The sequence below is a fragment of the Pituophis catenifer genome, unplaced genomic scaffold (assembly GCF_029215685.1).
Source record: "Pituophis catenifer annectens isolate HBS135680 unplaced genomic scaffold, rPitCat1.0.hap2 SCAF_7, whole genome shotgun sequence".
NCBI classification, from domain to species: domain Eukaryota; kingdom Metazoa; phylum Chordata; class Lepidosauria; order Squamata; family Colubridae; genus Pituophis; species Pituophis catenifer.
The window spans coordinates 57,123,428-57,142,616 of NW_027256887.1; the positions used below are offsets into that span (position 1 = coordinate 57,123,428).

Below are 19,189 nucleotides of genomic sequence, written 5' to 3' on the forward strand. Positions count from 1 at the left end.
GACAAAGCATTATGGTTTGCTTTTATTATTTTTTTTAAGTGGAAGAAGCATTTGTTTATGGTATTGTATTTCTGATGTATTTCTTAGGGTTTCTTCCTCTCCCTAAGACTTCTTCCCCTCCATAAGACTTTTGTGATTAATCTTTATGGTGCCACAAAATTTGTGCATCAATGAAGTAAAGAGACTGCTGTCTGGAAAGTTATACTAAAAACTATAGAAACAGCTATAACTATTTCATTATTATCTGTTGCTAAAGTATTCTTGTTCGTCTTGTATCTCTTGTAAAGATTTTCCACCGTGAATTGTTTGGGGAAATTGCTGAAGAAAAAGAAGTAAAAGGCATCGTTTCCAAAGTTATGGAAGCTCGTAGAAGCAAAAGTTACGATTCTTATGAAATCCTTGCCAAATATGTAGGAAAAAACCAAGTGATTAAGCTTATTCTTCCATTAAAAGAGGTATGAAGATAAAATTGGCGTAGTGTATTGGGACTTCATACTGGAATGTGTCTGAATACAGTAACTCTATTTTTCTAGTGAGCGACATACCTAGAGTGAGTAGAGTGAGTAAATTGTAGTCCCAGAGCTGCATGTAACATCTTTTCCTTGGCCCTCGATTCCAGGATCCTCTTTGACCACTCTTTCAAAAACTTTTCACCATTTTGATACAAGAAGCTATAACATAATGGCTAAAGCAAGTTTAACAATGGCTTAAGAGAAGAAAATACCGTAAAACCTGACGCACCTCTATCACGTTGTATTATTGCTCTGGTCCCAAATATAATCCCTGGTCATAAAAATGGTTTTTTGTTTTTGTTTTTTATTAAATTTATATACCGCCCTACTCCCGAAGGACTCAGGGTGGTGAACAGGCACAAAATAAAATACATAGATACAAAAGTTAGAAACATAATTAAAACCAGATTAAATAATTTAGCCCGAGACAATTAAAAATCCCAATAATTTAAAACAGATTAAAATTTCGATTTAAAAGAATTTTAAAACGGGAGAAAATTAGACCAGGCCAGCTTGCTGGAATAGGAGGGTCTTAAGAGCACGGTGGAAAGTGCGCAGATCCGGGATCCTCGTATCTCTGGGGGGAGCTCGTTCCAGATAGTTCCAGATAGTGGGTGCCCCCACAGAGAAGGCCCTCACAGTGGGTGCCCCCACAGAGAATAGTGGGTGGCCCCACAGAGAAGGCCCTCCCCCTGGGGGCCGCCAGTCGACATTGTTTGGCTGACGGCACCCAGAGGAGCCCCTCTCTATGAGAGCGTACCGGCCGGTGGGAGGCTGTTTGTGGTAGTAGGCGGTCCCGTAAATAACCAGGTCCTAAACCCTGGAGTGCTCTAAAGGTGGTGACCAAAACCTTGAAGTGCACCTGGAAGACTACCAGAAACCAGTGCAGCTCGCGCAGGAAAGGTGTCACACGGGAGCACCATGTTGCTCCCATAACCACCCGCGCGGCCGCACTCTGCGCCAGTTGGAGCCTCCGGGTGCTCAAGGGGAGCCCCATGTAGAGAGCATTACAGTAGTCCAGGCGGGAAGTGACAAGGGCATGAGTGACTGTGTGTAGGGAGTCCCGATCCAGAAAGGGACACAACTGGCGAATCAGGCGAACCTGATGAAAAATCCTCCCGGTCACGGCCGTCAAGTGCTCTTCTAAAGACAGCTGTGAATCCAGGAGGACACCCAAGTTGTGAGCCCTCTCCGTGGGGGCCAGCAATTCGCCCCCAATAGTCAGCGATGGCGTCAACTGACTATATCGGGACATCGGAAACCACAGCTACTCGGTCTTGGATGGGTTGAGCCTGAGCCTGTTCCTCCCCATCCAGATCCGCACGGCCCCCAGACATCGGGACATCACTTCAAGGGCATCGTTGGGGTGGTCATTTTTTTTTTGCTAATTAGTCCTGCTAGGGACATTGTGGGGCATATGTGTATGCGTGTTGTAATGAAAAATGTTGTATTCATTTTATGTATAAACAAATAAATATAACTCTACAGGAATTTTTCAGATATATTAGTCCTTCCTGTGCCAGTTTTGGCTGAGAAGAATGTGGCTTACCAGTTAATCTCATTTATATGTTTAAGGCAAAAATGAATAAACTTCTGGGACTAGTGGTGTTTAATATTTTAGGAAGAGTCAAAGAACAAGGCAAGGGACATGTCATGGACATGGCCAGACAGTAATTTCTTCCTTTTGGGGGGTGGGGGGGGGAGAAGAGAATTTGGTTGTGGTTTTTGTTGTTTTCTCTATAAAGCCTCGCTCTGACTTAATTTACAATTTTCCTTTATCTGGGACAATACTGGGAAACAAGCAGTGGACTTTCAGTAACATTGATCAGAGGCTCTGAGAAGCATAAAAGAAGTTAATGTTCTGACGCTTCAGATTGCGCACCTTACTGTAAGATGACTTCGCAGTCTGATAGAGTATTCAGAGGATCCAAATCCAAAACAGAGGATCTGTTAGGGGATTCAGAGCTTTGCTGGCTGGGGAATTTTGGGAGTTGAAGTCCGCCAGGCTTAAAGTTGCCAAGATTGGAGACCCCTGTTTCAGAACATGCTTTGGCTGCAGAAAGGGGGAGTTGTGAGTGTTGAAAGTGTCATTCTAAAAAGATTTCTGTTCCAGGATTTGCTTTGTAAGGTGATTGCTGTACTGTAATGTTGTCCTGCAGGTTTTGGAGAATACAACCAGCCTAAAACTGTCTCGAAAGGTGCATGAAACGTTACGACGAATTGTGTCTGGACTGATAGTGAACAAGGCCATGACTGCAGAGACTGTTCTTCTCCTCAGCCATGGTTTGATTAGTGAAAATCTACCATTGCTAACAGAAAAAGCAAAGTAAGTTTAGGAGGAATACAATTATAGAAAGCTAAATTTAGTTTGATTCCCCCTTTTATTTGCTTGCCAATAAATGTTATTACTGCATACAAAATTCTAATAGAAAATCTATACCTGAATGTCTAAATCTTATAAACGCACAGAAGCACAAATATTTATAAGCAGCCCATATGATTACCATAAATGCAAAGAAGTCAGTAACCTCTGGTTCTGTGTTTCTGCAATGCCTACCATTTTGGATTTTCCCATTTGTTTACTTGCCGTTCTTTTGTTTCTAGTGAAGCCATAATTTATTTTAACCAGCATTTGATTCCTTCTTTGAGGTTTTTTTTCCTCTTCCTCTAATGAGGCCGTTCAACACACACAGCAATCTTTTGAGATTGGTATTATATGACTGATCTTTTCCAAACTCTGAAGAAGGAATGGCTTCATTAAATAACTGGGCGTACCTTTGAAGTATATCAGTTCATTCTAAATGTCTGGTTTTGGTTTCCTCTCCTTTTTTGCCTTTATTTTGATTAGAAGAACTGTCTGTTGAGACCAAAATTCTCGTTTTTGTTTTCTTCTTCAACAACTTTTTAGAATGAAAGCTGCAGTTCCTCCAGATCCTCGTTTGCAACCAGAGAGCTGCCTCCTTCTGCCACCGACTCCCATTCGAGGAAGTCAAAAAGCGCCTGTGAGCAGCAAGACTAACATGCATGTCTTGGTTGAGTCAGGGCTCCGGGTAAGAAGTGCCAGGCATCTCCCCTCGTTCTCCCTTTTTTATTGGGTTTTTTTTTCCTGTTTTAAAATGTGTAGTCTCTCTAATGAAGTGAATCCAATCCTTTATGTTTCAGGTGCAGGAACACTATGAACAAACCAGATCAAACCTCATAATCCACTTTTAAAATTGTTGAAATAACTTCATAGCTCTAGTTTCTTCCTGTATGTTAGAGATGGGTCACTTGACCAGAATAAAGAGTTGAAGGGACAGAATGCCCTCAGTTTTGAGAAAACTGCCAGTGTGTGTAACACTGTATTCTCTTTCCATCCTTCACATCATGGAAGGATCATCCTGAGATTTTCTTTTTAGGATAATTGTAAATCATGACTTGTCGTTCTATTTGAATGTATATATTATGAGCATAGGAGACCCTGCAGATTTTACTGTGCTACTCATTGCCTTTGGGCAGCGTTTGTGTCTGCTCATCTCCATTTCAAGGCCAATGAGCCAGTGCTGTCTGAAGATATTTCTGCAGTCATGTGGCCAGCATGATGTCAAGGAATGTTGTTACCTTCCCACCAAAGTGATACCAATTTATCTATGTGCATTTGTATGCTTTCAAATTGCTAGTTTGGCAGGAGCTGGGGTGAGGACAGGAGCTTACCCCATCACATGGAGCTTGGGTCTTGAACCTGGGCTCCTGGCTTTCCAGCCAATAAGCATCTTAACTGCTGAGCTCTATATTATTAGCAGAACGAAATTGAAATGAAAGCTTTGGAAGTCACTAAGAGATTGGGATCTGTAACTTTCATCATTCTGCTTTAACTGAGCCAAACTATAAAGATTTGTTATTTGTAGTAAATACACAATACATAGCTGTTTTTGAGGAAACTCCTGAGCAGCATTACAGTAAAACAGACTTGAAAGAAGGAATATATCTCTCTCCATCCATTTCTTTTCTGCCTTCAGTCTTTTTCATGTTTGCAGTCTCCCCTGTTAATGTGCTGCTTCTCTAAAGTATCACTGTAATATCCTACTATGTTAAATAACATCTGAGATTACCATTGTGTCTGAATAAGTCACTTGATATTTTAGATTAAAGGCCTCCTAATACTTCTTTATTATGAACAGCTGCTGCACATGAGTTTGAAGAGATCTAAAATAAATTCTTCAGATGAGCGTGTTTTAGAAATGATGGATCCATTTGTACAACTGCTTATCAGCTGCCTTCAGTCCACAGATATTAAGGTATGATGTTTAGCAACATGTTACAACTTTATAGCACTGCAGACAAGATTATGGAGATCAACCCTAGAACAAAGCTCTCTTTGATAAGTAATAGAATTGGGAAAATGCATATTCGCTGCTTAGATGACAGTACAGAAAATCAAGAGTTTTGCATTTCTCCCTTTAGAGATTAGAATGATCCTGTTGGCCTTTCATAAGCCTGAGAAGACTTAGTTGTATTAGTGGACCTGGGATCCTGATTGGGTTAAGATCCTGTTTCTTGACTGTGTCCATGGCAATAGTACCACTCAGTGTTCATATATATATTTATTTCCCATTGTTTTGATTGTTTTGAATTCGTTTCTACATTTTATGATGTATGCTACCTATAGTCAGTTGTTGAGATGGGTGGCTACAGAAATCAAACAAATGAAGAAAAATAAATTTACTTCAAGTTTTTCTATTTAAACGAAAATTTCTGGATTTTACAGTTGCAGAGAGGACTTCAAAATAGAGATACATAACTGAAGACCCTAGGGCTACAAACAGTCCCCAAAGCCTCCAACGATTTCTAAAAGTTGTTATCTGACTGTAGTTTCAATGGATTAGAAGTTTATCAAGAGTTGGACTCTACTACAGCGGTTCCTAACCTTTGCAGCTTGGTGGCCGGACGGGGGGTGCCCAAGCGGTTGACTGGCATGTGCACAAGTGCATGCATGTGCAGCTTGACCTGTGTAAGATGAGCTACGCACACATGTGCAGATGCACAGGCCTGCCACACACAAGTTGAGTTGCGTGTGTGTGCACCGGCCCACTGCCCACGGGCCCAGTTCCGAATAGGCCATAACCCAGTAGTGGGCCATGGCCTGCAGGTTGGAGACCCCTGCTCTAGTACATAGTATATTCCATGTTAGCCAGAAGGTTAGCAAAATTAAAGGTGCTTTGCTTTGGTAGAAGTTTGCTTCCCCTTTTAGTTTCTAGATTATATACCAATTGATTATTGTCTGTTTTTTTATAATCTGTATAGTAGCCTTTTGATTGTAATAGTAAGCTAAACTATTGATTCAGCAGTAGTGGCCCATGTGGTGTTAGCTTAGGTGATACATAGGTGGCCCATATGATACTAATGTTTGGTACAAGAGATCATTTGTGGAAAACATGTAATTCTAGATTTTTAAAACTCAATAACCTTAGTAGATTTCTGATTCCTACCAAGATTTCAGGGAGCCATATAAATCATTCTTGTTATTTTCTTTCCAGGTGATCACTGGTGCTCTCCAATCATTTCTCTGGGTTTTAAAGTTTCCTCTACCTGCAATAGATAATAATGTGGAACAGTTAACGACACAGCTGTTCCTCCTATTGAAGGATTTTGCTAAACAAGGCACAGTTAAAGGGCAGAATTTTCATTTGGTTGTCAATTGTTTCAAAGTAAGTCTTAACCAAAGGAACAGTTCCGTGTTGATCTTGGATGGGTTTTATGCCAGTCTTATGATATTACCTGTGTGGTAAAGAAGGTATCGCTGCCTCCTTGGAATTTGTAAATTGTTATGTTAGTAAATTGTACTGAAGTGTACTTATATTGGTGATTTGGGGGAGGAGACTCTTGTGCATGCAGAAATCTCAGTAGCTGTTTTCTAGCATTTTGTCCAAAGAGATAATTCATTGTAAAACCTACTGTACACAGCAATGTCTGCAGAAAAAAAGAACTATACAGGTGCCTCATTTGGAGATAAATGAAACTGGGCGGGACGGAAGTGTTTTGTAATAATCTGACCCAGTTTCAAGGTCGTGGGAATTGTTTCCATTTCCATTTGCATCTGTCCTTAAAAAGCAAAACAAGGAAATCATTCAAAAACTTGCCTATCACTAATACTTATCATTTTTATTATATGTACCCTCATATCTGCGGATTTGCCTGTTGTATGTTTTTGAACATTCAAAGAATTGAATTTAAATCACAGCGTACCATTTTAATATTAAATTAAAAACATGCCTAATTAAAAAAGAGTGTTGAGCTGCAGAAAACAAAAAGTTCAAAAGGTATAGCTTCATCTCTTCTCAGAAAAGGATTACGTGGGTCTAATTCATCAGAGAGAAAAGACCCTGCTAATTTTAAAAACAAAAATGGAGGCTTAGTCCCTATTTAATTCTGTTTAAGACTGTAATCTTCATGGAAAAAATGATGTTTTTGCACATCTATAGAGTAAGATAAGAAATTTTTTATTTGGTAGATTAGCATATAATTAAGTTTTTAACACAAAATTTTAATTTGCAGTGTGTAAGTCTGCTGGTGAGGAATACAAAGAGTCAGATTACAGATAAACAACTGCAAATTTTGCTCGGATATGCTGAAGAAGATATTTATGACTCATTACGACAAACCACTGCTTTTGGCCTCTTAAAGGTAGTAACGTAACACAGTGTCATTTAAGAATTATTGCTTGAAAATCGAATGACTTATTTTGTTTGTTTGTTTTTTGGTGAGCATTGAAAATCCCCTCTTGAAATCAGCCAGCCTGGAATTGGAAGCCAGGTGTAAGTGTCTCCTCTTGATACTGACCTAAAGTTTTTGGACTATGAGTCATCAGCCTATCATATCTTCAGCTTAGCTATTTCTCCTGTGGCATATTATTCGGCATCATCTTGTTGTATTGCATCTTAGCAAACAGGATAGTTCTAAGCCACTAGCACTTTGAAAATAAGCTGCTGTTCATCAGGCGAGCAGAATTCCAGTCTTGCCCATCTGACTGAAGATCAGAAGAGATGACAACTTCCGAAGTGGCTGGTTGGACGTAAAATAATTTTGATTCTGCCGATTGGATATCTCAAGGGTTGCCTTGTGCTCAGATTGGTTAAATCGTTGGGTTTCTGGCGTGTGATGTTTTTGTATCCTCAGGGCAAAGAAAGGAAAATTCTATTGTAAGTTGCTTTTGATAGATTAGAACAACTTCACCCTGACTCATATTTATACATTATTGTCTTTGTTTTTTAAAAGGCTATTTTATCTAGAAAATTGATAGTTCCAGAAATCGAAGGTGTCATGCAGAAGGTTGCAGATTTTGCCGTTACAGGCCAAAGCGAACAAGTTCGAATTCAATGTAGACAGGTTTGTAGACATGTTAAAAACGTCCTTTTCATTATCATAATTATTTTCTTAGGAGCACTAAGATATTTTAAATAATTTTATTAAATCAGAGATAATGGTCATCTGAGGTGAGAGAGCTAAACTAACCCTTAACAGGCTTATTGATTGGTATTTGCTAGCAGTAGAAAGGACCACACTTAAGATGGAAAGTTTACCCACTGTGGGATGTAGACTCTTAATGTGCTTTGACTAGAATCATATAAACATTCTTTTTTTGCTTCCATATTTGTACACCAACTGTTTTATAAATTCCCTTGCCACTGTCCCCAATTTTTAAAAATGTGTATGTGTGGGGTGTGTGTGTGTTTACATTACATTTTTCAATATTGGCTAGTGATTATTTTGGCTGCTAAATTTAAATTAATGAAATTAACTCATGAAGATTTTCCGCTTGCTAACACTTGGATAGTTGTCCTCTCTGTAAATTGGAGAATATACTTAAATCATTTATATTAGTATTATTTTCCCTTGTTCGTTTCCTCCCCCAGATTTACCTGAAATACATAATTGATTATCCCCTTGGGAAAAAGTTAAAACCCAACCTGGAGTGTATCCTTGCCCAGCTTAAGTAAGTAATGTGGATATAATTCTCAAATGAAACCATGAGAGCATAAATATATATTTGCTCTGTTGTTTTGTTTAAATGATTATTTTGTAATTGTTCTCTGGTTTTCCCAGAGAAAAAGCATGTGTTCTAAACAAAATCCTGCAGTAGGTCTTATTTATTTCCCAGCCAAGTTTGTTCTGTCTATTACTGCGTCTCTCATCAACTTTTCTCTCATTTCTTTATCTCAGGGGTGGGGAACGATGGTCCCATTATGACTTGTGGAATTTAGCTCCCAGAATTCCTGAGCCAACATGGCTGGCTCAGGAATTCTGGGAGCTAAAGTCCACAAGTCATAAAAGGGCATTGTTCTCCAGCCCCGCTTTATCAGAAGATGCCAAGGACTGAATATGGAGCCTCCTGAAAGCTGTGAAATTGGCCTATGGCCTTTAGATTGCCAAATTTCTATTAATGCTTGAATTTTCTAAGCCATGGATGCGTCTATTAAATAAAACTTTATGTAGTATGTAGACATTTGCATAGCTCTGTTTTTAGCTTAGATATCCTGTCCATTTAAAAAAATATATACCAGGTAATTTGGTTCTGGCAAAAAGCTTGTTATGCTGAACAGCTGAAAAGAGATGATGGAAGAGCTGCTAGCAGTCTGTCTCCCATTTTATTATGAATGAAAGATTGTCATATATATGTGTATTTATTTCCTCTCTTCGCTATTAAAGGAGCAAAAGCACCCTGCACATCTAATAGTGTCATAGGCAGATTGTATGATCAGAATATATTGCTTAATGTTTTATATATCTGGGGCTTCTAAACACGAATGTAAGAATAAATCTAATTGAATGTCACAGGCATTATGCTGTTTGGGCAAAAATCTTGGCAATTTTGGAAGTATTAACTATATCCTGTTAATTGTTTTCACTCTAGTTATGAATATGAGACGGGAAGAGAGTCTGCTTTGGAAATGATTGCTTATCTCTTTGAAACGTTCCCTCAGGTATTGTGCAGTTATCTCACAGATACAATACCCTCTAATTCAGGGGTCCCCAAGCTGTGGGTCACAGCCCATTACCAGGCTGTGGCCTCTTGGCCACCGGGCTGCATGAGTGGCTGGCCTGTGTGGGTGGGTGTGCTAGCGAGTGTTGCATGGGTGCTAGTGGTGGCCCCGTTTGCACGTACGCATTCGTGCGTAAAGGCACCTGCTCCTCCTCCCTCCAGGCCGCCAACCCAGAAAGGGTGAGGAACTCTGCTCTAATGTTTTTTTTAAACATTGGGCACTATCTAACAAAACAAAATTCAATGATGAAAAAAGTAAGGTTCTATATTTAGGCAAGAAAAACAAAATGCACAGGTACAGTATATGTGGTACCTTGCTCAATAGTAGTAACTGTGAGAGGAATCTTGGAGTCCTAGTGGACAACCATTTAAATATGAGCCAGCAGTGTGCAGCAGCTGCCAAAAAAGCCAACACAGTTCTAGGCTGAATAAACAGGGATAGAATCAAGATCACATGAAGTGTAAGTACCACTTTATAATGCCTTGGTAAGGCCACACTTGGAATACTGCATCCAATTTTGGTCACCATGATGTAAAAAAGATGTGGAGACTCTAGAAAGAGTGCAGAGAAGAGCAACAAAGATGATTAGGGGACTGGAAGCAAAATGGTCACAGAGAGAGACAGATGCTGCAAAGATCACTGGGGGTTGTTGTCTCATTTAAAGACAACTTGTATAGCTTACTCTCACACTGGCATACATTGTTGTTGTGTGCAGAAATTTAAATGCGTGCATTGGTGAGAAAATGATGATGATCATTTTTTGTATTTGTGAACAGTTGCTAAGTGAGGTATCCGCTAAACAAGGAGTAGCTGTATTTTGATTGTGGTTTACAGGGGAAAACTGTCATTTTAGAGATTTGCAACCTATATGATTCCTACTTTATTTCTGCAGGGCTTATTGCATGAGTTTTGTGGCCTATTCTTTGTCCCATTATGTATGATGATAGTAAATGATGATTCAGCAAAGTGCAAGAGGATGGCGGCACTGGCGATCAAAAATCTTCTCAGCAAAATTAGTTCTGCAAACCGAGACCTGATGTTTTCCCTGGTTGCTTCGTGGTTTACAAGTAAAAAGGTAGTATATGGGGCAGAAGTGTAGGTTGTCATTGGCAATTAATCTGTTAATTGGCATGAATAAAATTAAGGGAATGTGAAGTGTCTTAACTTTTATTCAAAGAAAAATTATAACCAACTGAATTTTCTTTGTAGAACTTTCTTGTAGAACACTTATTTTATTACATGGCATTTAGCATTCATTTTCTTGTGGGATTAAAATCTCCACTCAGAATTATGGTTGAGCATGTTGTTGGTAAGGGAAACACACTTAACAGTTTGGGCCTCCTTGCATGTAAAGGATTCATTTATCTGCAGGTAGACTAGGTGGTTATACCGTTTGCACCATGTGACACATTGATTTCAAGAAGTGACAATATTTTTAAATTAAATTTAAATCATATTTTTAAACAGGCTGAGTTCTGACTGTTATTTCTTATCATGGCTGTACAGGTCAGCAGCAGTTCTCACAGTAGGAACTGTTAAATTTGTTATTTGTAACGAGGAAATACATTGGAATTCAGTTGTGTTTACATGCTGTTTCAATCAAAACTCATTCTAAGTGGCTTACCTACCACTTTGGATATTACAATGAAAATAAAACACAGCAAACCATAATACAATAAACAGTAATAACAATAAGTAATAAGGACCTTAGCTCAAGGATGACACTAACCATACAAACCTTGCCCGACAGGGAGGGATCAATTCTTAGACTTCAAAATCTTGTTGGTCAGGTTTTAATTAAAAACCCCAAAACACTAGGGATCATTTGATCTTGGGAGTTAGGCAGGGTTAGGATGCCATTCCAGAGAAGGGGTTGGCAATAACAGAGAAATCCTACCATCTTCTATATACCTAGTTGGTATTCTTTAGGGATAGGGACTCAGAAAACCCTTCTTTTGTTGGTGAACAAAATTGATGCTCTTCCTTCCTTCACACAAATTGATTTATTTACTTTCCTCGCCACAAAGATGTGACAAATAGTACTAGTTTGTCTAGGGTTGGTTTTTTTTTTTTTTTTTGCAAAATGTCTTATTTATGAGAGTTTGTCTTTATTGATAGAGTGTACAGAAGAGATTAGCTGCTCAAGCCTGTGGAGCATTTGTTGAAGCTGAAAAAATTGAATTTGAGAAAAGACTTGGAACTATTCTCCCTGTTATCGAGAGAGAAATTCATCCCTCAAATTTTGAAGAAGTAAGAATTTTAATCAGCAATAATATTTCTGGGAAATTGAAAAGCTGAGAATATTGACCCAACACCTAAATGAGACAAAATGCTTCATTATTTTATAAGAAGGCAGTTCATGAAAGAAATCTATCAAATTATTTGTGGCAGAAACATGTCATTTTTCCAAGAAGTGTAAAAGTATTTTTTGAAACAGTTTTAAGAGATAATATATTGTAGCTGTTAATAAGGAGGATAGGGGAAAGTAAAATAGGAGAAAAGAGCTTCTATAAGTTGTTTAGGCTACAGGTGAATAGTCTTCCTCAGTGGGTATGAAGGAAATGAATGGTTGAGTTTCTGTATTATTTTTGATTGTTGTGGCAAACTATTAAGAAATGTTGAATATAAGCCTTGATTTGTAAGAGCTATAAGAACTCCATTTTCAGTGCTGTAAAATCTGGCATGTGATAGCTTTGCCAGCAATCATGGCGTATCCATTTGTGATGCAGATGAAAGATGCCAGGGTAATACATGACATATTAGTACATAGATATTTTCAGAATGGACCATGGATTTCATAATTAAGGTGATTATCTATAAAGATTCAGTTTAGAGATAGCATGATCTTAATAGGGAAAAGTTTCCTACTCTTTCCTTATATCCATAACAACAGAGGGAAGGAGACTGTTGTGGAATTTTCTGGATAAAAGAAGGAAAAATTATTAGGAAGCCAAAGTATGCAGTTTATGGTGACTTCTATGTAAACAGATGAGATGATCATCTATTCTTAGTGTTCCTTTGGCTAGGAAATCCTTTGCAAATTTCAATTTCAAATTGAAATTGGAACCTTATCAGAAAAGTGTTCGTGTTGTTTCTGCTCAGTTGTGTTTCAGATTATAGACTCATTGTTCCCATTTGCAATTGAATTTGCAATATGATATTAGTATTATCAGCAGGCAGCAACCTAAATCAGGCTATGAAGACTAGTAAGGGATGTATTAATTACCTGAACACTATTGTTTCTGCAGAATATCATTTGTTATCTTCCACGTTCACTTTTTCTTTAAGGTTAAAGAAGAGACTGACGAAAAGCTGGCAGACAGATTGCTCTTCAGCTTCCTAACTTTGCTTGTTAAACTAATCAATGAGTGCAACATTATTCAATTAAACAAACACCATGAGATTCTGATCAACATTTGGGGTTAGTAGTAACATTTTTTTCTTCCATTCAGTTGTGTCCAGTTCTCAGAGACAGCCTGGACAAGTGTCTGAAGGTTTTCCAGAAGTGGCTTGCAATGCCTTCTCTGTAGGGCTGAGAGAAAGTGTTTGGCCCAAGTCAGCCAGTTGGCTTTGTGCCTAAAATGGGACTAGAATTCATGGTTTCTAGCCTGAGATCTTAACCAGTACACCAAACTGGCTCTCAACATTACATTCCTGCAAAAAGAAACTTTGGTGCCTGGCATGTTTATTATGAAGATTGTGCATTTTAAAAGTGTGTAATGCATAACCGTGTTTTATGTTCCTGCATATAAATAATTCAAGTGATGTCTTTTTCCACCCTTTTTTAAGGTCATGTCCAGTCCCATTTATGGTACCCACACAGCTGGGTGTGGCTGACTTCTGCTCAGATTTTTGGCCTGCTGTTTGCTTCTCACAAGCCAGAAGAACTTGTTAATAAATGGAGCAAAAGAAAAACAGAAAAGAAACAAGTGACACATGAGCCATCAGCAACAATTTTCTTAATAGAGGAACTTAGTGAAAAGGTTACCTTACTATCTTACTTACATTGCTGCATATTCTAAGCCATGGTAGCGCAGTGGTTAGAATCCAGTACTGCAGCTAATTCTACCGACTGCCAGCAGTTCAATTCTCACCTGCTCAAGATTCAGCCTTCCACCCTTCCGAGTTTGGTACAATGAGGACCCAGATTATTGGGGAAAATATGCTGACCCTGTAAACCGCTTAGATAGGGCTATAAAGTACTATGAAGTGGTGTATAATTTTAAGTGCTATTCCTATTCCAGTTGGTGGATGGAGCAGAAATTAATATTAATTTCAATATAATTTATTGGTTTCATTAGTTATAGATCATCAGTGCTAGAGCTTATTCTTTTTGTTGTATTTGTTGCTTCTTTGGGGAGAGTGATTTACTTATGTCCAAATTTAGCACCAGGTACATCATATTATCTTGCCTTGCATGTTCCTTTACAGATGAAAACACTTGCTTTAGCTTTCTGCCATCAGCTGAAATCCAAATTTCTCAGTGACAGCCTTGGAGAACAGGTAAATTATTAAGTAGAACTTTTTTGTATTTATAATGCATTTGCTGAAAGAACACATAGTTGAAACAGGTGTAAGAGTTCAAGATCAGAAAGATTAATAAATGATAGCCAGATTTTATGCCATTCAAAAGGCAGTCACAAGTTCCTGGGCCTGACTGCACCACCAGATATGTTTAGTCTCAAGCAGAAAGAAATAACCTTTTTAATGGGATGTTTGTAATCTGAATTATTTTCTCAGTTTTGGCTTTTTTTCTCCTACAGCCATTTTTATTAATCAATTATTCTGTTATCTGAGGCATTCAGTACATAAGGAATTTAGACTGTTCTACATGTCAGGAATTATTGTTCCAACCCCTTCTGTAGAAATGCTAGTTCCTTAGGCAAGAGTGATACTTTGGTTTCTGCAAGATAGAAATAGAGATTACTACCCATCGGTAATAGTTTGTGTGTGTAGCTTCAAATGGCATGATAACCATGCTAAATCTTCCGCTTTTGCAGTAGGCTTAAAGGAGTGTTTCTCAGCCTCAGCAACTCTAAGATATGTGGATTCAACTCCCAGAATACCCCAGACAATATGTTGAAAAACACTAGCTTAGAAGTCATAAAACAAGAAGTTTAATCAAGTAGCTGAAAAACAGTTCATTGAGAAACTGCCCTAAAACTTTTGCAAACATTTTATAAGTCATTTGGATATCTTTCTTTTGTTTTCTCTTTGTCTTGAAGGTTATAAAGAATTTACTGTTTGTATCCAAAGTACTGTATCTTCTGGCTCCTACTCCAGAAGATGGCAAAGAGATTGGTGAGGATGTGGTCTGGGAAACTGAAGATCAGGGTGACTTAGGAAGTGAAGATGAGAAAGAGGTTTCGGGTATGGAGGCAAAAGAAAAGAGCAGTCCAGCCAGTTTGTTGTGGGTAATGAAGAAAGTCCTAGTCATGGCAACGAGAGAAGCTGCTCATTCACCCAAAGATTCTTTAAAGGTTAGTTTGTCTTCTGCAAATAACACCTTCAGCTCAGAAAATACTGTATCAGTGACTTTTACAGTTCACAAGCGCAAATGATTAAAAAAAAACAGGGCAGCTGGAGACTTTCATAAATGGACATGCAAGTGGGAGCAGCATTTTTCCAGTTCAGGGCAAGAAGGCATCCAGCATCAGTTGTTGTCCTTAGCTTCATAGGAAGAGCAGAATTTAAATGAGCAAAAGATCCTCGCTTCAATTCTCTTTGCTGCTTTTGCTCAAGTTATACTGTTATTTTGTTTTGGTTTTTGAAACCTGTTCCAATCCAAGAAGTCTTGCTTTTTTCATTACCTACTTAATAAAACCTGGGGCACAGAGACTCTATTAGTAATTGTACTAAAATATGAACAAGGTTGCCCATGTAATGCTCATCTCAAAGTTAAACTGAAAGAAACCATTTGGGTTTTCACCCTGCAAATGTAATGTGGGAAAGGGAAAAGGGCCTCTTTTCCCCCCTTTTTCTTCAGATGACTGCTGGGTTCTGCAGTTGCATTCGAGGGGTATGGTCTATGGAGTGCTGAGAAATGCTACCTAGAGTGCATTTGGCCTTGCCAGGCATTGTAAGAAGGGATACAAAAATGAAAGGTTTGGAGAATAGGGCTGTAGAGGCACAGAAGAGGAAGCAGGATCAAATTAGGCTTAACATTAGATATTGAGCAAATCAAACTGTTGTCAGAACTGCTGGAAGATGTTTAGTTTCACTGAGAAAGTACTACTTTGCCACTAATAGTTAACATCTTTGGGTGGTTCTATTGCTTTGTGGGCTAATCTGTTGACCAAATGTGCTTCCCTCTTCAGAGAACCTGCATCTTTAAGTTTCTTGGTGCTATTGCAGTTGACCTTGGGAAAGAGAAGGTAAAACCGTATCTTCCAACAATCATAGCCCCTCTATATAGAGAACTGAGTAGCACGTATGCAGAACAAGGTAAGGGAATTTGCACTCAGGTAGTTGGCATAAAAACATTTATTTTATACTTTCCATATTTTAAAACACCTAGGAAGCTTTCAGTTTTTTTTCAGTAGAATGGATCTATTATTAATGCTTAAAATGGAGCAAGCAGGAGGTTTGGCAACACCTGCAACAGTTTTATATGGTGCTTATTAACATAATTTTCTTAAAATTTAATAAATTACTAAATTTTAAAACTTGTAGGATTGCTAAATCTAATTTTTTTTAAAATAAGATCATATGAAACTTTTCTACTTGTAATTTTGATTTTTTTAAAAGGTAATCATGCTTTTTGGAGTCAACAACTTTACATATATTGCTTTTGGTCTAAAAGATTGATTTCTTATTGAGGTTCTCTTTCTTTGCAGCTACTGCTCTTTTAAATGTCAATATTCCATTCTGGGTCTTATATAGTGAAGTGATTGTGTGTGTCTCATCTCTACAATGCATATAAAGTAACTCGATGAAGAGGTTTTTAAACATGGCAATTGGTGTGAGACACAGTATTTTCTGTGTATTTTTAAACTGTCTTATGGAGATACGGCAAATGGTTCATCTAGGTATCAGGATGCAAAACTAATCTGCTATGCTCCGAAAGCCTGACTCAACCTCTTCTTGTATCCCCTTCATGTATTGGATATTGAAACCCAAAATTCCTTGGCATCTTAGCAGTCAGATTGCATAAGAATTATGAAACTTGAGATCCAACGTATCTGGAAAACAGTGTGTCAGTAAAGACTGCTTTATATATTCACTTGCCCCTTGTAACAGCCTAATAGTTGACTACAATGCAAGCTCTTGGATTCAGATAGTTTGGCTGCATTCTGCAGTAAGGGATTAAGCAAGTATCTGGCAAAAACTTGGTATATATAAATAGCTTGGTGGGTCAAAACCTAAAACAATCAGTGCTGTTTCCCGTGCATCTATTTCTGTACTAAATATTTGGCTTTAATCAAGCATTACTGGCTTAATGTTATGTGAGGAGCCTCAGGTTAGCCACCTTGCTTGAGTTAATTATTTTCTGCTCTCACTGTAAAGTCACCTCTTTCCTTTTTACTCTTCTTGCACAGCTGTCAGGCAGAGATAAGAAAGGCCTCTTTCGCCCAAGTTAATTGCAGTTTAGTGTATCCAGATTCTAAGATTTACTTAAGCTGAACTTTTATCGAAAATTGATGATTTGGTAATCAGTCTCTTGGTGTTCAGATGGTTTGGCAAGCTGCACTTAATCTATACCAAAAGAGGTGGCTGAGGATGAAAAGAGCCTGTTTTCTCCTATAAAAAGTGATGGCTCTTTAAAAAAGTGTATTTCAAATAATATTTTTGGCGTGAAAATTAAATACTAATGCTGATTTCTGAATAGCCTTCATTTGAATATTATATTTTATGGAAGTTTGTAGAGTATACTACACCTGGACAATTATGCAGAAGATTGAACAATATATAGCATACTTCAGTTTCTGTCCTCAGATTTTAAGTAATGAAAATCATATCCTTGCCAGATCCAACTCTAAAGAATCTTTCCCAAGAAATCATAGAACTACTGAAGAAATTAGTTGGATTGGAGGACTTTTCAATTTCATTTGCTTTTGTGCAAAAACAAGCCAGTCAGAGGAGAGCTAAACGAAAGAAGCAGAGAGCCCTACAGGTTAGTATCTACTTCATTTTTCACCTGCATTTGCTTGAAAAAATGACCATCTCATTTATCACGAGAGGTTTTATTAAAACCAGGCAATTTCAGAAGGTGTGGAGGAAATGGGACTGTCAAAATATTATGATTCTTTGTTTTCCAATAGGCTGTTGCTAATCCTGAGATTGCTGCCAAGAGGAAGTTAAAGAGGCATAAGAATAAAATTGAAGCAAAGAAGAGAAAAATAGAATTTCTACGGCCTGGTTACAAAGCTAAAAAACAAAGAAGCCATGCATTAAAAGATTTGGCAATGGTTGAGTAAAACTCTTATCACATACCTTTTTATACAAAACATTTAATCTTTTCATGTTTGCTTAAAAGAGAAGGCAGAAAACATTTTATGTGATTTTAACAAAATAAGAACAACAGATTCAACAGTTTTTATCAACTAAGAATTTGTATTTCTATGGTTTAAAAGGCAGTATATAGCAGAGGCTATCACATCATCGCCTTTTAAGGTTTGAGATTTGTTTCAGGAAACCATACTTTTGTTTTCAGAAAGAAACACCTACAGGGCTTACTAAATATTTATTTATAATTTTTATTCTTTGTAAATCCTGTTCAGCTGGTGGTAATATTGAGAAATCTGTAAAATCTTCAATCATTTCAGTGAGAAAACTTGTGATTAAGGATGGTGAGTTCTCAGCCATTTCAGTTGTCCAGAGATTATTGTACATTAATGTACAGCTTGTGGTAAATGTGTTTTTTTTTAATTAAACTTGATTAAAACACTCTATTCCTAACTGTGCTAAAGTTATTTTGGTAGATTTACTTGTAGCATTAAGAGTTTATTTCGTACCAGCAAGCATGACATTAGTTTTTTCATAATCAAAATCTCTCATTGTGAAACTGGCTTAATCTCTTTCCATCAAATTTATTTTGATGAGAAGGCTACCTCTTTCAAACAGCATATTAGTGAAATATTATATTTTTCCACTTTAATATCAGCTACATTTCTTTAATTTGTGTACTGTACCAGTTCTTTCAACATTATAGAAAACATTTGCATATGCTGGATTCTCTGATTTTAAGCTTAGAGTTACTAGGTCAGATTCAGTCCATAGTTTTTGCTAAGTCATGCTTTGTTGAACAAGCCACCAATGGTGAAATTCAAACATTGCACTGAGTAGCAGAATTTACTGTGCATGCCAAAACAGGTAAGATAGGAGTGGCAGTGTTGGGAGGCAAGCTATCTCATTTGTACATGGGTCATGCACCCTGCAGGTGCCACTGGTATTAAGTTGAAAACAAGTTCCTTTTTGCTTTATGAACTTGGCTTTTTATTTTAAACTGAACTATTGACACACTTTATAAAAAAACTATAATATTTTAGGACATTTTACTTTTCTTCTAATAACACTTGTAACACCATGAAAGGGGTTTCTATTCCTGTGTTATTCAGTATAATGAAGGGGGATACTTGATAGAATCATCTAATTTCTATCTGAAAATGCTAGGAAGACATTCCCATATCTCTGCAACATACTATTTAACAAAAGGAA

General features: G+C 37.7%; 1 protein-coding gene across 1 annotated transcript in view; it reads left to right on the forward strand.

Moving 5' to 3' along the window:
- Positions 1–18,423, forward strand: part of UTP20 (UTP20 small subunit processome component) — an 84,698-nt gene extending 66,275 nt beyond the window's left edge. Inside the window, exons 45-62 of the mRNA XM_070947936.1 lie at positions 288–455; positions 2,672–2,838; positions 3,421–3,562; positions 4,673–4,789; positions 6,029–6,199; positions 7,047–7,175; positions 7,767–7,877; positions 8,405–8,484; positions 9,403–9,472; positions 10,425–10,607; positions 11,651–11,782; positions 12,821–12,953; positions 13,322–13,515; positions 13,964–14,035; positions 14,758–15,012; positions 15,850–15,976; positions 17,500–17,645; positions 17,794–18,423. Coding sequence (XP_070804037.1) covers positions 288–455; positions 2,672–2,838; positions 3,421–3,562; positions 4,673–4,789; positions 6,029–6,199; positions 7,047–7,175; positions 7,767–7,877; positions 8,405–8,484; positions 9,403–9,472; positions 10,425–10,607; positions 11,651–11,782; positions 12,821–12,953; positions 13,322–13,515; positions 13,964–14,035; positions 14,758–15,012; positions 15,850–15,976; positions 17,500–17,645; positions 17,794–17,949 — 2,553 coding nt within the window. The 3' untranslated portion in view covers positions 17,950–18,423. The remainder of the gene's footprint in view (positions 1–287; positions 456–2,671; positions 2,839–3,420; positions 3,563–4,672; positions 4,790–6,028; positions 6,200–7,046; positions 7,176–7,766; positions 7,878–8,404; positions 8,485–9,402; positions 9,473–10,424; positions 10,608–11,650; positions 11,783–12,820; positions 12,954–13,321; positions 13,516–13,963; positions 14,036–14,757; positions 15,013–15,849; positions 15,977–17,499; positions 17,646–17,793) is intronic.
- The last annotated feature ends 766 nt before the right edge of the window (positions 18,424–19,189 follow it).